General features: G+C 38.6%; 1 protein-coding gene across 1 annotated transcript in view; it reads left to right on the forward strand.

Annotated features, from left to right (window-relative positions):
- Positions 1-18,508, forward strand: part of LOC122560592 (ubiquitin carboxyl-terminal hydrolase 42-like) — a 72,121-nt gene that overhangs the window by 20,436 nt on the left and 33,177 nt on the right. Inside the window, exons 7-10 of the mRNA XM_043711377.1 lie at positions 12,984-13,095; positions 14,717-14,857; positions 15,047-15,147; positions 15,237-15,378. Of these exons, the coding sequence (XP_043567312.1) occupies positions 12,984-13,095; positions 14,717-14,857; positions 15,047-15,147; positions 15,237-15,378 (496 nt within the window). The remainder of the gene's footprint in view (positions 1-12,983; positions 13,096-14,716; positions 14,858-15,046; positions 15,148-15,236; positions 15,379-18,508) is intronic.

Genomic DNA, 18,508 nt, shown 5'->3' on the forward strand with positions numbered 1-18,508 from the left:
AAACCAACGTCATCTATAAAATTCCATGCAAGGATTGCCACAAACACTACGTAGGACAAACAGGAAGAAAGTTAGCCACCAGGATACACAAACACCAGCTAGCCACAAAAAGACACGACCCTCTCTCCCTCGTAGCCCTACACATGGATGTAAAAAAAACACCAATTCGACTGGGACAACACATCTATCCAGGGACAGGCTAAGCAAAGACATGCCAGAGAGTTCCTAGAGGTCTGGCACTCCAACCACAACACCATAAACAAACACACAGATCTAGATACCATCTATCAACCCCTCAGAAAGTGAACAGGAAATGACATCACCACAATCCAGGACAAACATATAAATAAAAAGCAGGAGACAACAGCTTCGCTTCACTTGGAGGTCGCCACTGATGATGTTACATTTTAGATTAGATTACATTAGATTAGATTACATTACAGTGTGGAAACAGGCCCTTCGGCCCAACAAGTCCACACCGACCCGCCAAAGCGAAACCCACCCATACCCCTACATTTACCCGTTACCTAACACTACAGGCAATTTAGCATGGCCAATTCACCTGACCCTGCACATCTTTGGACTGTGGGAGGAAACCGGAGCACCCGGAGGAAACCCACGCAGACACGGGGAGAACGTGCAAACTCCACACAGTCAGTCGCCTGAGGCGGGAAGTGAACCCGGGTCTCAGGCGCTGTGAGGCAGCAGTGCTAACCACTGTGCCACCGTGCCGCCCACTAGCCAGGTAATGAAGTGTCTGGATATCAAAGCTACACCCTAAATCTCAACCTGAGCTACAAACCTTGCAATGTCCTTTATATTGTTTGCATCTATTTTCAAGTGTTTAGTCACTTGACTGAACTATACCTGGTGCATTTTTCAAAACTGACTTTCACTCTTTGCTGCTAGGGGTAGTGCCAGTTCCAAACAAATGATGTCTTTTCCTCATCCTCATCTCTATCCCATTGGACCAAGAATGCCATGTCCATTTGGCTTAATCATATTTCTCATTATAGTTGAGTCACTTTAATTACATTTCAAGGATAAACAAGGAGATATGTTTGTATTCCTTATTCATTAAGAAGCTACCTGCAAATTGTACTTGATGTCTGTAATAGGATTTTGGTTCTAGTTGAACTTGTTTGTGTAATATTAATTCTCTTATTCTTAAATCCTTCCAAGATTTTTAAAATAACCGCTCAATGGACATTTAGTATTAAGTAGTACGCTAGTTGTCAGCCATTTTATGTAATTTTTGCTGCCTGTCTCTTTAATTGTTTGGTCGTTATCTCATATTGACACATGATGCTTTCCATTATTATTCCATTTACTTCTGATCCTACCATTGCTCCCATTATTAGCCAGAACTTTCCTTTGTAATTTAATTCACGGTCTCGGCTTTCACAACTCCTATCTCCAATTTTCCATTAGCAGTTGTTTTATTAATTCTAAAATTTTGACTGTTGTATAAATAACTTCCTTCATATAATTCTGTCAACCTATTCAAGCAAGCTCATTTAGTACAACTGGTACAATATTGAAGTTAATATTATTATGTAGTGCAGTTCTTAATTCCTTTGTTTCCAGTTTGTTTGCAGTTATTAAATTGGAAAGGAAGGGGTTTTTCTTTTCTAGTCACTTGCTGGGAAAAGAGCAGGAGTGAGACTAGCTGAGTTTCTTTTACAGAGAGCTGGAACATACAATACAGGCCAAATATTTTCCTTCCGTGCTATAACCATTCTGTAATTCTATTGAATACTATTATTTTTAGCAAAAATATCTCAACATTTGTTCCTCCATCATCTACATACTTTTTTCATAGTATTGGTCATTATTTACCTCTCAAATATCCAGTGTTTTTTAATTAAGCAGCTGCACCCTTTTTGTTAGGGTTTACATTGAGTCAAGGACATTGGCCCCCATGGATTATTCTCTACATTTATGCTTCTTCCAAATTATTTATGACTTTATATAGACCTTTCCAGTTTTCAGCTTATCTAACAGCAAATTATCTGTGTGTTACCGCAGGCTTTCTATTTTAGTGGAAGCAGAGTTAATCATGATGTAACATTTTGCTGAAACAGTTTTGAAGTAAATCAGCACTGCACTTTTTAAATGTCATTTGCAAAGCTAATTTTCTACAACTTGTACACTTCTGGAGTACAATGCTTACTTGAAAAGAACATTCAGTCTATATTTGCACATATTTTAAATGTGTAATTTAATGAGTTATGAACTCTAAATGCCAAATTCCAGATTTTTCATGATAATCCCAAGTTGCACAACTGTAGAAGTATTTGTATAGCTTCTGTAACTGATAGGCAAATCCTTACCTTAAACTCCAACAACTTGTCCAAATCAGAAAACAGCAGTTTCTGATAAACAAATTATCAATTGGTAATATTGCTATTAACTTCAGAATTGTGTGACAAGCTGCAAGTGTCCTCAGATTCGCACATTTTCAGAGACTAACTAAATAATTCAATAACCTCTTCCTTTATAAATTAAAAACAAGAAATGCTGAGAATGCACTTGCTTTCCCACATCAATTTTAAATTTCACTGCAGACCTTGATCATCGTTTTCTTTAACCTAACTCTGTAATACCTTGAAGTGTGCAATCCAAGGAACTGTCCTACAGAATTTTCAAGTGGCAGGTCTGATGTTTGCTCTGCATCCTTCTGCATAATCGCTTAAAATTCTCAGATGCAATAGCAACCATTGACTAGACTTGATTTGTCTCAGTCCAGCATGTTTTCAAGTATTCCAGACTCTCTCATCTGTTTTAGTCGAGTGAAACGCTCATTCCTCTCTTGTTCTCTGAAGGAATTATCAAATTACACGAATCCTTTCCAGTTTCTTAAGCAAAGTTGGTCAGGTGGGCCTTCATTTTTTGGTCTCCTGGTACAGCATCCTCTTTTGGATCTGGCTTCGATGTGAAGATGATCAGCTTCCAATTCTGTGTTTTATCTTTTACAATGGCTCACCCTATCTAGATCCCAATAGGATTTAGGCCTGGATGACTACTCTTTGAGTGCTTCTCTGCCTCTAGCAAGTCATGCTGCACAATTTTGTTCTTGTATTACTTCTCTTTCTTAATTTCTATTTGCAAGTGTTTGCGTTTTGGATCCCATGTCTTGCTGCACGGTTTTCACTGGATTGTTGACTGAAAGAAGTCATCACTTGCCTTAACATTTGGAAGAGCAAGTTCTTGGTGGTTCAAGTTTCATTTTGACAATTGAGCATGAACTGGATCAATGTTGAAACACGAAGGGCAGAAAGAACATTCAAGAGAGCTACCCTATTTGGAAATTACTCCTGATGAAAGGCAAATGCAACAATAAGGAAAGTTACTAAAGGGGAAGAATTAAATGCAACATGTAGCATTAGGGAACATGAGTCTTGGTTGGAACGAAGTAACGTGTATATGGGCTCGAATGATGATCTTTTGGCAGTGCAATTTCTAAGAAGTACCTGGTGCAACAGCTGAAAGGTTTCCAAATTGGACAAGTGGGATTTTCATACTCTGGGCTTCATGTAAAGAGAGGTTATTCAAAAAAAAAAAGACAAAAGTAAAAAAGTATTAGCAAGCCAGGACCTAGGATGTTGTGTGGTCTACAATAGGATATAGTGTCAAAAGGTAGGTGATTTGAAATTGCATGCATTAAACCACAAGTGTTTAACAATATACAACATTCCATTAAACAATTAATTCTGCAATCCCACAAGGGAAAATTTAAGAAGATATTACTAACAGGGTATTTGGATATCCAAGGTAATCAGGCAGAGCCAACATGATTTTTTCAAAAAGAACTATGTTTAACGAATTTATTGGAGTCTTTTGAGAAAGTAAATTGTACTGTGGATAAAGGGGAATCAGTGGACAAATCATGGAATCCTGACAACAGAGAAAGAGGCCATTCAGCCCATCGAGTCTGCACCGATAAATGAAATGGTGGACTGAGAGTAGTGTGGATCTTGCAGCAGCTTCTGAGTTCTAGGCTTTCTTGTAGATTTATTATGGTTATATATATATATATAAGAAGCATACGTTTTTTATTTCAAATCATGTTTGGAACTTGTATAGTCCAAAAAAATCGTGAAAAGAAAATATTTGTGTGAGAGACGCTTCCACGTCTTTGTGTGATCTGGAGGTTTTTTAATGTTTGAAACTTTATACTTTTAAAAACAAAAATTAACATGAAGAAAGAGAGATTGTTTTATATATGGAGCTTTGAGGAGAGGCCTACATGCAGATGGTTGTAGAGAGATTTTGTTTTAATCTGGAGAATGAAAGCTGATAGTTGAAGGGCTTGAGGCATTTTTTTGATTTGTTTTAGCTAAGTGCTTGATTTTGTTTTAAGATTTTTTTTTATCATTTGCATGATTAAGTTTAAAATCTGTGGGTGAGAAAAGTTGGTTTATTTTTATGTATGAGGCGCTGTTGAGAGCTTCGTTTTAGGCTTAATGTCACTGAGTGCACTCGAGAGACAGGGTATGATGGCTCGTAGGTTCAGAGAAGTGATTACATAGCAGGATCAGTCAGATAGAAGGGTGACTGTCAGGAAGGGGAAGAAGGTAATTCAGAAGTCTTCTATGGCTATTCCTCTCTGAAACAGATATTCTGTTTTGGGTACTATTGAAGAAAATGGTCTCTCAGAAAGATAGAATTAATAGACAGATCTTGGGTAGTAAGAATGAATCTTATATTAAGCAGGGTTTGTCAAGATTTGAAAGAATAATTGTTGTAGGGGACTATCCTGTCAGGGGCACAGGCAGGAGATGCTGCAGCAGTGAGGGCAAATTTAGGATGGTATGTTGTTTTCCTGGTGCCAGGGTTAAGGACATGTCAAAACGTTGGAAGCATGTTGTCAAAGGGGAAATTGAGAAGCCAGAAGTTGTTGCACACATTGGTAGGAATGACATAGTTGAGGAAAGGGTTACGGTTTTGCAGAGTGCATATCAAAGGTTAGGTTTTATTTATTAGATTCCCTTTTGGCCCAATAAGTCTACACCGACCCTCCAAAGAGTAACCCACCCAGACCCACCTCCCTCTGACTAAAGCACCTTTCACTATGGGCAATTTAATATGGCCATTTCACCTGACCTGCACGTCTTTGGACTGTGGGAGGAAACCAGAGCACCCGGAGGAAACCCACGCTTGAAAAGACAAGGATGGATCTGAATCAGAAAAGAGCAAGTTAATTAGAAAAGACTCACGAGAGTAAGTCAGAACAAGGTAACTCTGAAGAATTAAACTGCATTTATTTCAATGCAAGGGATCTTGCAAGTAAGGCTGATAACTCCCAAGAATGTATTGGGGGAGCATGGGACTGGGGCGTCATTTCTATTACAGAAACTTGGCTGAGGGAAAGAAAGGACTAGCTGCTCAATGTTCTGGATTTTAGATTGTATAGGAAGGATAGAAAGGGAGGTAGGAGAAGTGGAGAAGTAGCATTTTTGATAAAGGAAACATTACTATAGTACTTAGGATATTTCTGAGGAATCATCCAGTGAAAATATATGGGTTGAAATTAGGAATAAGAAAGGGATGGTCACTTTGATAGGATTGTACTGAAGGCCCCCCAGTAGTCAGAGGGAAGTTGAGGAGCAAATATGTAGAGAGATCTCAGATATAAGTAAGAATAATAGGTGATTTTAATTTTCCAAACATTTGACTGGGATTACCATAGTTTTAAAAGTTTGGATGGTGATGAATTTGTTAAATGTGTTAAGAAAAGTTTCATTACCAATATGTAAATGTTCCTACTAGAGAAGGAACAAAACTTGACCTTCTCTTGGGAAATAAGCCAGGTCAAATGACTGAAGCGTTGATAGGGGGAACACTTTGGGACTAGTGATCATAATTCTGTTAGTTTTAAAATAATCATGAAAACTTCTTCCATAAAAGTTAAAGTTCTTAATTGGAGTAAGGCACATTTTAAGGATATAAAACAAGAATGTTCAAAAGTTTATTGGAGTAGACTGTTCATAGATAACAGGATGACTAACAGGTAGGAGACTTCCAAAAGTGTGATAACGAGAGTTCGAGGCATTATGTTCCAGTTTGAATGAAAGGTAAAGCTGGTACGGTTAGGGAACAATGAATGAATAAAGATATTGGAGGTTCTCGTTAAGAGTAAAAAGAATCATATATTAGATAGGGACACCTGCGATCAAAATAATCTCTTGAAGAGTATAATGACTGTAGGGACATATTTCAGAAGGAAGTCAGCATTGCAAAGAAGGGAAACGAAAGAGCCTTGGCAAATAAGGTTAAAGATAATCCAAAGAGTTGTTGGTTGATTCACTGAGCCAGTTGACTTTTTGTTTTGCAAACATTTTGCACCCCCCCCGCCTTCTGGATGATACCTTCAGTGCTGTGTAGCTTCTGGATGAAGTGCTATTGTTGTGATCTGCCCAGAGTTTATATGGTCTGTTTACCATGGTGGATGGTTCTATTTCAGATTTTGTACTGTAGTGGTCTATAGATAGTCTATTTCTACATGTTTGTTTATGGCACCGGTGGATGAATATCAGGTCTGCAGGAATCCCCGAGCTTGTCTTTGTTTTGCCTGTGAGGAGAAAGTGAGGACTGCAGATGCTGGAGATCAGAGCTGAAAATGTGTTGTTGGAAAAGCGCAGCAGGTCAGGCAGCATCCAAGGAACAGGAGAATCGACGTTTCGGGCATAAGCCCTTCTTCAGGAAGGGCTTTGTTTTGTCTGTCCCAGTATCATAACATTATCCCAGTTGAATTGGTGTCCTTCATTGTCAGTGTGTCTTGACTTGACAGAGAGCTTTGTTGCAAGTTGATGCTCTCATATTCTGGTAGCAAGTGTCCTGCCCGTTTGTCCTATGTAATGTTTCTCGTAGTTGCTGCATGGTATTTTGTATGTTGCATTCGTCCTGTTTGTGGTGGGTTTGGGGTCTTTTATCTTCGGTAGTAGCTGGCAAAGTGTGGCTGTTGGTTTGTGCTGCTGTCATTATTCCCAGAGGAAGTAGGAGTCTTGTAGTCAGTTCTGAGATGTTTCTAACACAGGGCAGGGTGGTCAGTGTGTTGGGTCGCATAGTGTCTTCTTGGTGTTGTTTGTATACTAGGCATCGGCGGATGAAGCTGTTAGGATACCAGTTATTAGCAAAGACTTTGTATAGGTGTTTCTCTTTTTTGTAGAGCTCTGGGGTGTTGCAATGTGTTATAGCTCATTTAAACAAAGTCTTGACACAGCTGTGAGTGTGGACATTGGGGTGGTTACTTTGTAATTAAGAGTCTGGTTTACATATGTAGCCTTTCTGTACACTTTGGTAAGGAATTCACCATTGTTTGTTCATTTTACCAGTACGTCTTAAGAGCATGAGTTGGTTGTCGTTCTCCTCCTTGGTGAACTTGATCCTGGTGAATGCGCTATTAATAAGGCGGTGTGTGGTTTCTAACTTGGACTGTTTAATGATAACGAAGGTTTCGTCCATGAAGGTATAAGCCAAAGAGATTCTGCAGCACATTAAGAGCAATAGAGCAACTAAAGAAAGTGTAGGACCCGATAAAGATCAAATAAGTCATCTTTGTGTTGGACCTTAGGAGACGGGAGAGATTTTAAATGAGTATTTTGTGTCAGTTTTTATTGTGGAGAAAGAAATGGAGGCTAGATAATTTAGGAAAGTAAATATTGATGTTTTAAAAACCATTCACATTACAGAAGAGGAAGTGCTGGAGGCTTTAGAAAACATAAAGTTGGATAAATCTCTAGGACTTGATAAAGTGTATCCAAGGATGTTGTGGGAAGTTAGGGAAGAAATTGTGGGGCCCCAGCAGAAATTTTGTATCATCTATAATCACAGTCCGGAGGACTGGAGGGTGGTTAATGTTGTGCATTTATTTAAGAAAGGCTGTAAGGAGAAGCCTGGAAACTATAGACCAATGAATCTGACGTTGGTGGGTAAGTTATTGGAGGTGATTGTGTAAAATAGGATTTACATGCACTTGGATAGGCAAAAAACTTATTAGGGATAGTCAGCATGGTTTTGTGTTTGGGAAATTGTGTCTTCCAAACTCGTTTGAGTTTTTTGAGGAAGTAACCAAAATGATTGTTGAGGGCAGAGCAGTGGGCATTGTTTATTTGGACTTTAGTAAAATCTTTGATAAGGTTTTGCCTGGTAAACTAATTGGTAAAGTTTGCTTACATGGTACGCAAGGCGAGGTTGAAATTGGTTTAAAGGTAGGAGATAGGTTGGTTGTGGTGGAACGTTGTTTTCCGGACTGGAGGCCTGTGACTAGTGGCATTCCCCAGGGATCAGTACTGAGTCACCTTTTGTTTGTCATTTATGTATATAATTTGGATGAGAATATAAGAGGCATAATTAATAAGTTTGCAGATGTCACCAAAATTGGTGGTATAGTGGACAGTAAAGGAGGTTGTCTCAGCTTATAGAGAGATTTTGATCAGTTGGTTCAATGGGCTGAGAAGTGACAGATAGAGTTTAATTTGGAGAAATGCAAGATATTACATTTTGGTAAAAACAAGCAAAGGGAGGACCTATACAATTAATGGTAGGGCCCTACGTACAGTTGTAGAGCAGAGAGACTGAGGGGTTTAGGTACATAATTCTTTGAAATTTGCATCACAGATAGACAAGAAAGCATTTAGCACACTTGCCTTCATTGCTTAGACCTTTGAATATGGGAGTTGGGACATCATGTTGAGGTTGTACAGGATGTTGATGAGGCCTCTCCTGAGTACTATGTGCAGTTCCGGGTCACACTTTTATAGGAAGGATGTTATTAAACTGGATAGGGTTCAGAAAAGATTTACCGGAATGTTGCCAGGAATGGAGTTTGAGTTATAAAGATAGGCTGAGACTTTTTTTCACTGGAGCATAGGAGACTGAAGGTGACCTTAGATGTTTATAAAATCATGAGGGGCACAGATAAAGTGAATAGCAAAGGTCTTTTCCCTAAGCTGGGAGAGTTAAAAGCTAGGAAACATATTTTTAAGGCGAGAGGAGAAAGATTTAAAAAGGATATGAGGGACAACTTTTTTACGCTAAAAGTGGTCAGTATGTGAAATAAACTGCCAGAGAAAGAGGTGGCTGCATATACAGCCTCAATTTTAAAATGAAATTTGGATAAGTACATGAAGCAAGCAGGTGGGACTAGTTTAGTTTAGAAACAGGTCGGCGTCAACTAATTGAACCAAAAGGTCTGTTTCCATGCTCTACAACCCTCCAAAGAGCATCCCACCCAGACCCAATCCCAACCCTATACCTGCAAATCCCTGGATACTATGGGGCAATTTAGCAAGACCAATCCACCTAACCTGCACATCTTTGGTCAGTGGAAGGAAACAGGAGTACCTGGCAGAAACCACAGAGACAAGAGGAGAATGTGTAAAGTCCACACAGGTGGACACCCAGGTCTGGATTTGAATCCAGGTCTCTGACGCTGTGAGACGGGAGTGCTAGCCACTGAACCTTCATGCTGCCTATAGCGCTTGGGGCATTTGATAAGATGCCATATAAAAGATTATTGCAGAAAATAAAAACTTATGGTGTACGGGGTGATATATTGACATGGATAGAAGATTGGCTAACAGGCAGGGTAGACTAGGAAAAAGTGAGTCTTTTTCAGGCTAGCAAGATGTCATGAGTGGTATGCCATGGGTCAGTGCTGAGCCTCAATTTTTTACATTTATAAATAATTTGGATGAAAAGTATGCTAGCCAAATTTGCTGATGACAAAGGTAGGAAAGACAATTGTGAAGATGAGCCTTCAGAGGAATATAGATAGATTCAGTAAGTAGCCAGTGATCTGGCAAATGGAATATGATGTGGGAGAGTGTGAAATTGTCCATTTTGGCAGAAAGAATAAAAGAAGAGGCATACTATCTAAATGGTAAGAGGTTGCAGAGAGATATCAGAGAGCATGCATTGGTATGCAGACACTAAGGTATAGGAGCAGAATTAGGCCTTTGGAGCATCATGCCTGCTCTGCTGTTCGATCATGGCTGATAGGTTTCTCAACCCCATTCTCCTGCCTTCTCACCATAACCCTTGATCCCCATATTTATCAAAAAACCTATCTTTTATGTTCTTAAAGACACTCAGTGACTTGGCCTCTACAGCCGTCTGTGGCAATGAGTTCCACAGATTCATGGGGGCACTCTGTTGGAAGAAATTCCTCCCCTTCTAGGTTGTCAATGGCTGTCACTGCGCTCTGAGGCCCTTTGGGTCCTAGTCTTTCCTACTAGTGAAACTGTCTCCTCCATGTCCACTCTATCCAGGCTTCTCAGTATTCTGTAAATTTCTCCTCATCCTTCATTCATAGGATCATTCTTGTGATCCTCATCTGGAGCACCTCCAAGACCAGCATATCCTTTCTTAGATATGGGACCCAAAACTGCTTTTAATGTTCCAAATGCCATCTGACCAGAACCTTATACAGCCTCAGCAGTACATCCCTACTGTTATAATTTAGTCCTGTAACTTTGCACTTGCTTCCTAATTACCAATTGATCCTGCATGTTAATCTTGAGAATCCTGAACTATGACTCCTGGAACTAGATCCCTTTGTGCTTCAGATTTCCAAAGCCTTTCATGCTTAGAAAATAATTTATGCTTCTATTCTTCCTTCCGAAATGCGTAACCTCGCATGGTTGTGCAGTGTATTCCATCTGCCACATCTTTGCCCCATCTCCTAGCCTGTCCAAGTCCTTCTGCAACCTCCCTGCTTCTTCAACACTATCTGTACCTTGACCTATCTTTGTGTCATCTGCAAACATAGCAACAATACCCTAATTTCCTTCATCCAGATGGTAGTGTATAATGCGAATAGTTGTGGTTCCACTGACCCCTGTGGAACTTCATTAGTCACCAGCTGCCATCCTGAAAAAGAACCGTTTATCTGCACTCTCTTCCTTCTGCCAGTCAGCCAATACTCTGTCCGTGCCACCGTGAGCTCTTATTTAGCAGTTTTCTGAGCAGCATCTTGTCAGAAGTCTTCTGAAAATCTAACTAAGTCACACCATGGGCGGCACGGCGGCTCAGTGGTTAGCACTGCTGCCTCACAGTACCAGGGTCCCAGGTTCAATTCTCGCCTCGGGTGGCTGTCTGTATGGAGTTTGCACATTCTCCCCGTGTCTCCAGGTGTTCCAGTTTCCTTCCACAGTCCAAAGATGTGCCGGTCAGGTGATTTGGCCAAGGTAAATTGCCCATAGTGCTAGGTGCATTAGTTAGAGGAAAATGGGTCTGGGTGGGTTACTCTTCGGAGGGTCGGTGTGGACTGATTGGGCCAAAGGGCCTGTTTCCATACTGTAGGGAATCTAATCTAATCTACTGGCTGTCCTGTGTCTAACTTGCAGGTTGCTTACTCAAAGAACTTGAACAGATTTATAAGGCATGACGTGATATTGACAAAACCAGCTTATTCCGCACCATTTTAACATGCATTTCCAAGTACTCCTGAAATCTCGTTCCTTAATGGATTCTAAAATTTTACCAGTGACTGAGGTCAAGCTAACTGCCCTGTAATTTCCTGTCTTCTGCCTCTTTCCCTTCTTAAACAGGGTATTTTAATTAGCCATTTTCCAGTCCTCTGGCATCCTCCCTGACCCCAGTGAGTTTTGAAAGATCACCACCAATGCTTCCACAATCTCCTTAGCTATCTCTTCAGACTCCTGGGGTGCAGTCTGTCCAGTCTGGGTGATTTGGCCACCTTCAGATCCTTCAGCTTCCCAGCACCTTCTCCTTAATGATAGACACTACACTCACCTCTGCCCCTAACTCTCTCGAGTTCTGGTATGTACTGGTGTCTTCCACTGTGAAGACTGATACAAAGTATCTATTCAGTTCCTCTGCCATTTCTTTGTTCTCCATTGCTACTTTGCCAGTGTCATTTTCCAGACACAGCGGGTAATCAGGAATACTCATAGAATGTGATGTTTGTTGCAAGGGGAATTGAATGCAAGGTTAAGGAGGTTACACTTCTGCTATGCAGGGCATTGGTGGGACGGCATCTGGAGTGCTGTTCACAGTACTGGTCACTGTACTTACAGAAGGATGTTAAATGCATTGGAAGCAGAGCTAAAAGGGTTTACTAGACCAATACTTGGGATAAGAGGATTGCCTTATGAAGAAAGGTTTGGCCTGTATCTCCTGAAGTTCAGGAGTCACAGAGGTGACTTACTTGGAAATAAGATCTTGAGACTTGTTCAGGTGGATGTGGGAAAAGATGCTTCATCTTGTGGGAGAGTCCAGAACTAGAGATCGTTGTTTAAAAATAACAGTTGCCCATTTATGACAGCTGAGGAAGCATTTTTTCTGAGGGTCGAGAATCTTTGAAATTTCCTTCTTGAGAAAACAGTGCAAATAAATGTTTAAATATTTTAAGACAGAAGTATTTAGATTCTTGATAACCTTTCATCCCCTTCATTATCTGGGGTATGCAGGCATGTAGAATTGAGGTTAAAATCAGATGATTTTATATATCAAAAGAAAAGGACTGACCCAATCTTTCCTACTAAGTTCAATTGGAATTGATGTCTCTGCCCAGTTTATAATTTGATGCCTTCAATGTTATCAATATATACTTAATTGTATATGAAGTTAATCTGAGGTTATTAACTTGTTAACATCTGGAGTACTAATTAAGTTTAAATTGGTGAAGGTGCACAATATCACTGGTATCCAAAGGCCTGGATGTATGAATGTAGCAATGAAGGAAAATGCATAATACATTGGAATAGTCGAGACACGAATTGGTCGACTGACCCAAATGGATTGAGAAAATCACATGGCAGCTTTTTAGTTATAAAGTCAAAACTTTAACTTCTGGGCCGCAACTGAGTATTCCATTCAAGAACGAAAAGATAATCAGAAATAATCATATCTTTGACATTTATAGTCAGTGAAAATATAATGCATTCCATCATAACTTTTGAATTTATTGCATAGCTGTGAATTTTGATACTAAATTTATTTCATAATGAAACCAGGTGTAAGAAAATGGTGCCAGCCTCGAAAAGATTCACAATCCATCGAGCTTCGAATGTGCTGACACTTTCTCTGAAGCGCTTTGCAAACTTTACAGGTGGAAAGATCACAAAGGTACTTTTCAATTTTGAAAATTTTATTTTTCCTAAATTCTATTTGTTGTAAATAAGTGGTTGAGGTAAGAAACTCCAAGGGGTTGGGGGAAGGAGACCACCCTATGTAAGCACATTAAAACATTTAAAAGTGAATTGTCTTTCACAACCTCTAACTTCTTTATGTAGTTAAGGGAATTTCTTCCTTAATTATCCTAACTTTTGTCTTGTATACTTTCTAGTCAGCTTTTCAGACTTAAAAATGGGCTCTAAATTGAAGGCAAATTGGTGGCAAATTGGAGGTTTTCAATATTGCTGTTTTTTTTTTGGAAATACAGTTTTCATTCGGTTCCCTCCATTTAAATTTTAATTTATTACATTTACATTCTTTGCAAAAACACTGTCTAGCACTTAGCCACAGAAGAACAATAGTTTCATCTTAAAGTTCTGTTCACACTTAAGTTCTTTGATCTGACAAGGGATGAAAATGGTTAAATTAAGGTCTTAATGGTGTTGACTTGGCTTTATTTCAAATGGAATTGCTCAAATACTGTGACTGCACTTCCAAGATTACTCCTTTCATCAGACATGGATGGATCCATGGACTGTTCTGTTTCCTGAGCAGCACAACAAGGTCTACATATTTTTTTTCTTTTTGGGGCAAGATTCAGGATCTCTCCAATCCCTGCAGACTGTTATGGCAAAATAGTCAGAATGATGTGAAAAAGGAAGGCATTGTTTGTTTTGAATTACAATGATCAGGAATTTTCATTGCGGAAATTCAAAATACTACAAATGGTAGAAATCTGAAATAAAAATTGAAATGCTGTAAAAGCCCACTATGGTGGAGAGAAACCACTAAAATTTCATTTTTATGATTTTTCATCAAAATTATTTGTTTCCACAGATGTTGTAATTTATATTGTGTTGATCTGCAAAAACATGAACATTTAAATAAAGACTTGCATTTATATGACAATTTATATCTTTCAGGTATATTTAAACTATTTAACAGCAACTGTGTAATTTGTGATTGTTTTAATAGAGAAAAATATCCTTTAAGTGTGGAGAAATATCTTTCCACTCATTTTGGTTGCTCCTTCAAAAAAACTGAATGTTGTTAATGCCAGGATGGCTGCTGTCATCCATACACGGACAGATGGTAGTTCTCACATGGTATTGTCAGAGCCTTCTGGCTGCTGTTATCACTTCCGGCTGGCTGTCCTGCTGGCCACTGCACCCTCCACTGGCCACATCCTTCACTGTCCGGTTTGCCACTTTACTTGGAGTGAGACACCAGTGGTTCTTTATTTGTGTGTCTGAATCAGTTGTTTGCTAACTAAATTCAGGGGCATCTCTTATATGGATGCTTCAGTGGTACAGTGCTGTAATAAAATCAAACACTCAAGTCAATTCTGCTGTGATCTTTATTGATTTCAGTGAACTGACATTCAGGAGTTTGACTGAAAAGTTGTGTTTCTGTGTCTGTATGATCATTGTGCCACCCAGCAGTTGTGTTGGTAACAAACCACAAGTAATTTGGAATCTTGGATTTTGTGTTTCATTTAATCTTCTGAAAGGTGTGCAATCTGTGGAGAATCTGACACTTGGTAGGTGATTTAGTAATTTGTCTTTCCTTTTAGGAAGTGAGGTACTCTGAATATTTGGATGTTCGACCCTATATGTCGCAGTCTAATGGAGAGCCAGTTATCTATGTGTTATATGCAGTATTGGTACATTCAGGATTCAGCTGCCATGCTGGACATTACTACTGTTATATCAAGGTAATTGTTGAAAATAATTAACATTTGAAAGTAAGTTGCCAGAATGGCCTATGTATGACTTGTAAATTTTTATGTTAATTTAGTAAGTAATTTGTTTGAATATCTTGTTGTGGAAATTATCAGCTTTCACAAGTCTTCATTCTTTAACAATTATATTTCAAATTAAAATGGAAATAAATCTACTCTCAGGCTAGCAATGGACAGTGGTACCAGATGAATGACTCTGTCGTATCTTCAAGTGACATCAGATCAGTGCTAAACCAACAAGCCTATGTGCTCTTTTACATCAGGTATTGAAATAATTTTTTTACGTTGAAATGTAATTGTTCTCATAACTTTGACTAGTCTTGTACCAAAACAAAGATTCATAATTTTTCAGATCTCATGATACAAAAAATAGCTCAGAACATTCTAATCACCCAGGCCAGTCATCTCCAAGGCCACCTGTAAACCAACGATTGGCTACCAATCAAACTGTATCTGGTTTTATTGGACCACAGCTCCCTCCACACAGGACCAAGGTAGGATTTTTGGGTCAAACCAGTTTTTGTTTCTAGAGTGGCTGCATGAACAGCTATAAATAATCTTGAAGCACATCTGTCTTGATTCACAATAACTTTATTTAAATATAAAAGCATTGAGGATTTCCAAATATGGAAGTAGATACTTAATGTAATTTCTGAATCAAGATAATGATTGTTGAGCATTTTTATTTTGATGTGGAGGTGCCAGTATTGAACGGGGGTGGACAAAGTCACATGACACCAGGTTATAGTCCAACAGGTTTATTTGAATTCAAGTTTTCAGAGCATTGCTCCTCTTTCAACTGAAGTCACCACTTTGCCTGACAAAGGAGCAGTGCTTCGAACGCCTGTGACTTCAAATTAATCTGTTGGACTATAACCTGGTGTCATGCGACTTCTGATTTTTTATTTTAGCTTGAATTCACCATACTGTTTTTGAAAGTCAAAGAAAAATATTTCAAATCCAAGATGTATCTCATTTCTGTTATAAATGATGTTGGTTGTTTACTGGAATGGAAGAGCTAAGGTATTGGAAAAATCAATTACCTTGAAGCAAATTGTTTTTATAGATCCAGTCTTTTTATTTTGACTGGCTCCTGACACACCGAAAGGTTCAGATTGCCCATGTGGAAAGTCCTGCACATGCACACTTTGTGAAACACAGTGTCAGTAAAAAAAAAAAGAAAATATGGTATCCATAAACACACTAAATATGAATCAACGGGAAGGAATAGCATCATTGGTGATACTGGCAAGGGTACTGTGCATGCATGCTGAGTGCATTTTGGGACTGGCAGCAGACATTGTGTTAATTTTATGTATTTTTAATCATGGACTGAAATAAGAAAAGAACTCATGAATTGCTGAAAGCTTTTTGCATATTTTGGAAGGAAGTAATCTGATACTCATTGTGACCCAGTGATTGAAGTGTGGTTGTAGCTGAGCTGGAGCCAACTGATTGTGTAGAAATAGAGCTTTGTAGCTGGTTGGTCTGTATACTTTGTACAGTTATCAATGACAAAGACCTTTTGCCTGCTAATGAATGTGATTGGTTCTCTGCTAACTATACAGCTGAGGTTGTGAAGCAGATAATGGGAAGCCTTCCGAGCTCCAGGTCAAAAATCTTCTATTCTCTGCAGTAAAAGCCACTTTAAGCCTGAAGAAAATCCGTTTATTTTTCCTCCAGCAATTGCCATAAGCTGTGACTTACTAATAAAAGATCTTTAGTAAGTGAACCAGCCCTCTGTTCCTCTTGCAAGTTAATGGAAGCATCTGTCAAAGGAAGATTAAGAAATAGCATTCTCATCACAAGAACTTTCTCAGCAGGTCCTGTGAGAAAAAGCCATTGAGCTGCTTTCCCAGTTCCCCATCAGCCATAACACCCATTTGTTAAAACTGTTTGTGCGCGCGCGTGCAAGCGTTTAAAGGGAGATTAGATTTTTAATTAATTGTTATATGACAGTGGTTCATACCTGTTTTCTGTAGTTAGAGTCTAATTATTTGCAATATATAGTTATTTTTGGCAAGTATAGAAACCTGGTCTGTTTTCTATCAACCTGGTAAATTGGGGAATTTTGCATACTCTTTAAATTCTTTAACTCTGACGATGCTGGAAATTGCTGAGGCATAACATTCTGCAGTCCGTCATAAGTGCAAATGTTTATAAATAATGTACTCCTTGTAGTAAGACCGATTTATATATAAACATTTGCATCTACATTCCTAGCAGAGTGCATATGTGAAATTTGTTTGATTCTTAATATTTTATATTTTGCTTTTAAAGTATTTGGCATCAGAAACAAAAGGGAGTTCAGAAATCATTTCATGCAGCAATGAATGATCTGGAATGCATTTTTTGAATGAGCAGTAGAAACTAATTCAATAGCTCTGTAAAGGATATCAAACAACTACTTGAGGGGACAAAGTTGAAAGACAATTGTGAAAGCTCAGTACAGTGGGACCTTCACTTGTTCTTTCAAACAGCAAATGTGCTGAAACCAAACAGGTTGTTCCAGTGTTGTAAGATCTTAATTGCTTCCATCCCCCAAGGATTTTCACCTTGTCTCTTATTCCCTCTCTATCTTCATCCCTCTGTGTCACCATGACATCACTACCTGCTGTCTCATCAGCTTTCAAATTCATTTGCTCAATGTTGAGGTAAAGTTCAAAGATCAGCTGGTGAACAGAACAAAAAAATTGAAAATATATTCTTTAATCCAAACGATTAATGTACTTCTCAAACATCCCACAATCCTTGAACATTTATCCTTATATATGCACATCTAAATTGCTAGCATGGTACACAACTAATTCCATTTTCCACTAATTCCTAAATTTGGGAGTGGTTGCTATTCATATATTGAAATTATTTGCTAACGAGCAACAGTTATAATTCTGTGAAATCACATGCTATTTCAATACATTTGGTAAACAAATCAGAGTTTACTGTAAATCACAATGAGGCAGTCAGTTTTACTCAATCTCATTGAAAAGCAAATTGATGCATAGGAAAGGGTTCAGGGAATAGTAACGATTCTGGTTTTTGGAAGTTTTAAATGTTGAAGATCTATGAAACTCAAATGTTTTTGTTGCTAATTTTGAGGGGATTTGAGAGTAATTCTTGAGGGTAAGCAACCGGTTTAATTTGGGCATGGAGTATAGGACTAGAGGGCACAATTACAAAATTCACAAGTCTAACTCAAGGTTAGAGAACTAGAAGAAACAAACTTTCTTCCACAACCCTGTGGATATCTGTAACAAATGCCCATGGAGGGGAGTTAATTTAAGAACAATTAAAATACTTGAAATGGATTTTAAAACAATTATTTAATAATTTGATTTAAGTAAAATAAATAACAAGGAAATTTTTAAGAATTTGCATGAACAGATAACTTAAAATTCAAATGTAAACTGAGGATTGGGGAATTTGTATGGTGGGAACTTGATGAGCCAAATAGTCTCTTTTAGGTTTTCTGAATTGTTATTGCACAATCAATTTTATTTATGGCTTTTGAACAAAATGCATTCTGCATAGCAGGGATAGCACAGTTTTGGACTTTAAAATGCCACAAAACTGCTTCCCAGCCCCTCAATGCTACGTTCTATTGGATATTTATGGAAATTGCTA

The sequence above is a fragment of the Chiloscyllium plagiosum genome, chromosome 21, assembly GCF_004010195.1.
Source record: "Chiloscyllium plagiosum isolate BGI_BamShark_2017 chromosome 21, ASM401019v2, whole genome shotgun sequence".
NCBI lineage: Eukaryota > Metazoa > Chordata > Chondrichthyes > Orectolobiformes > Hemiscylliidae > Chiloscyllium > Chiloscyllium plagiosum.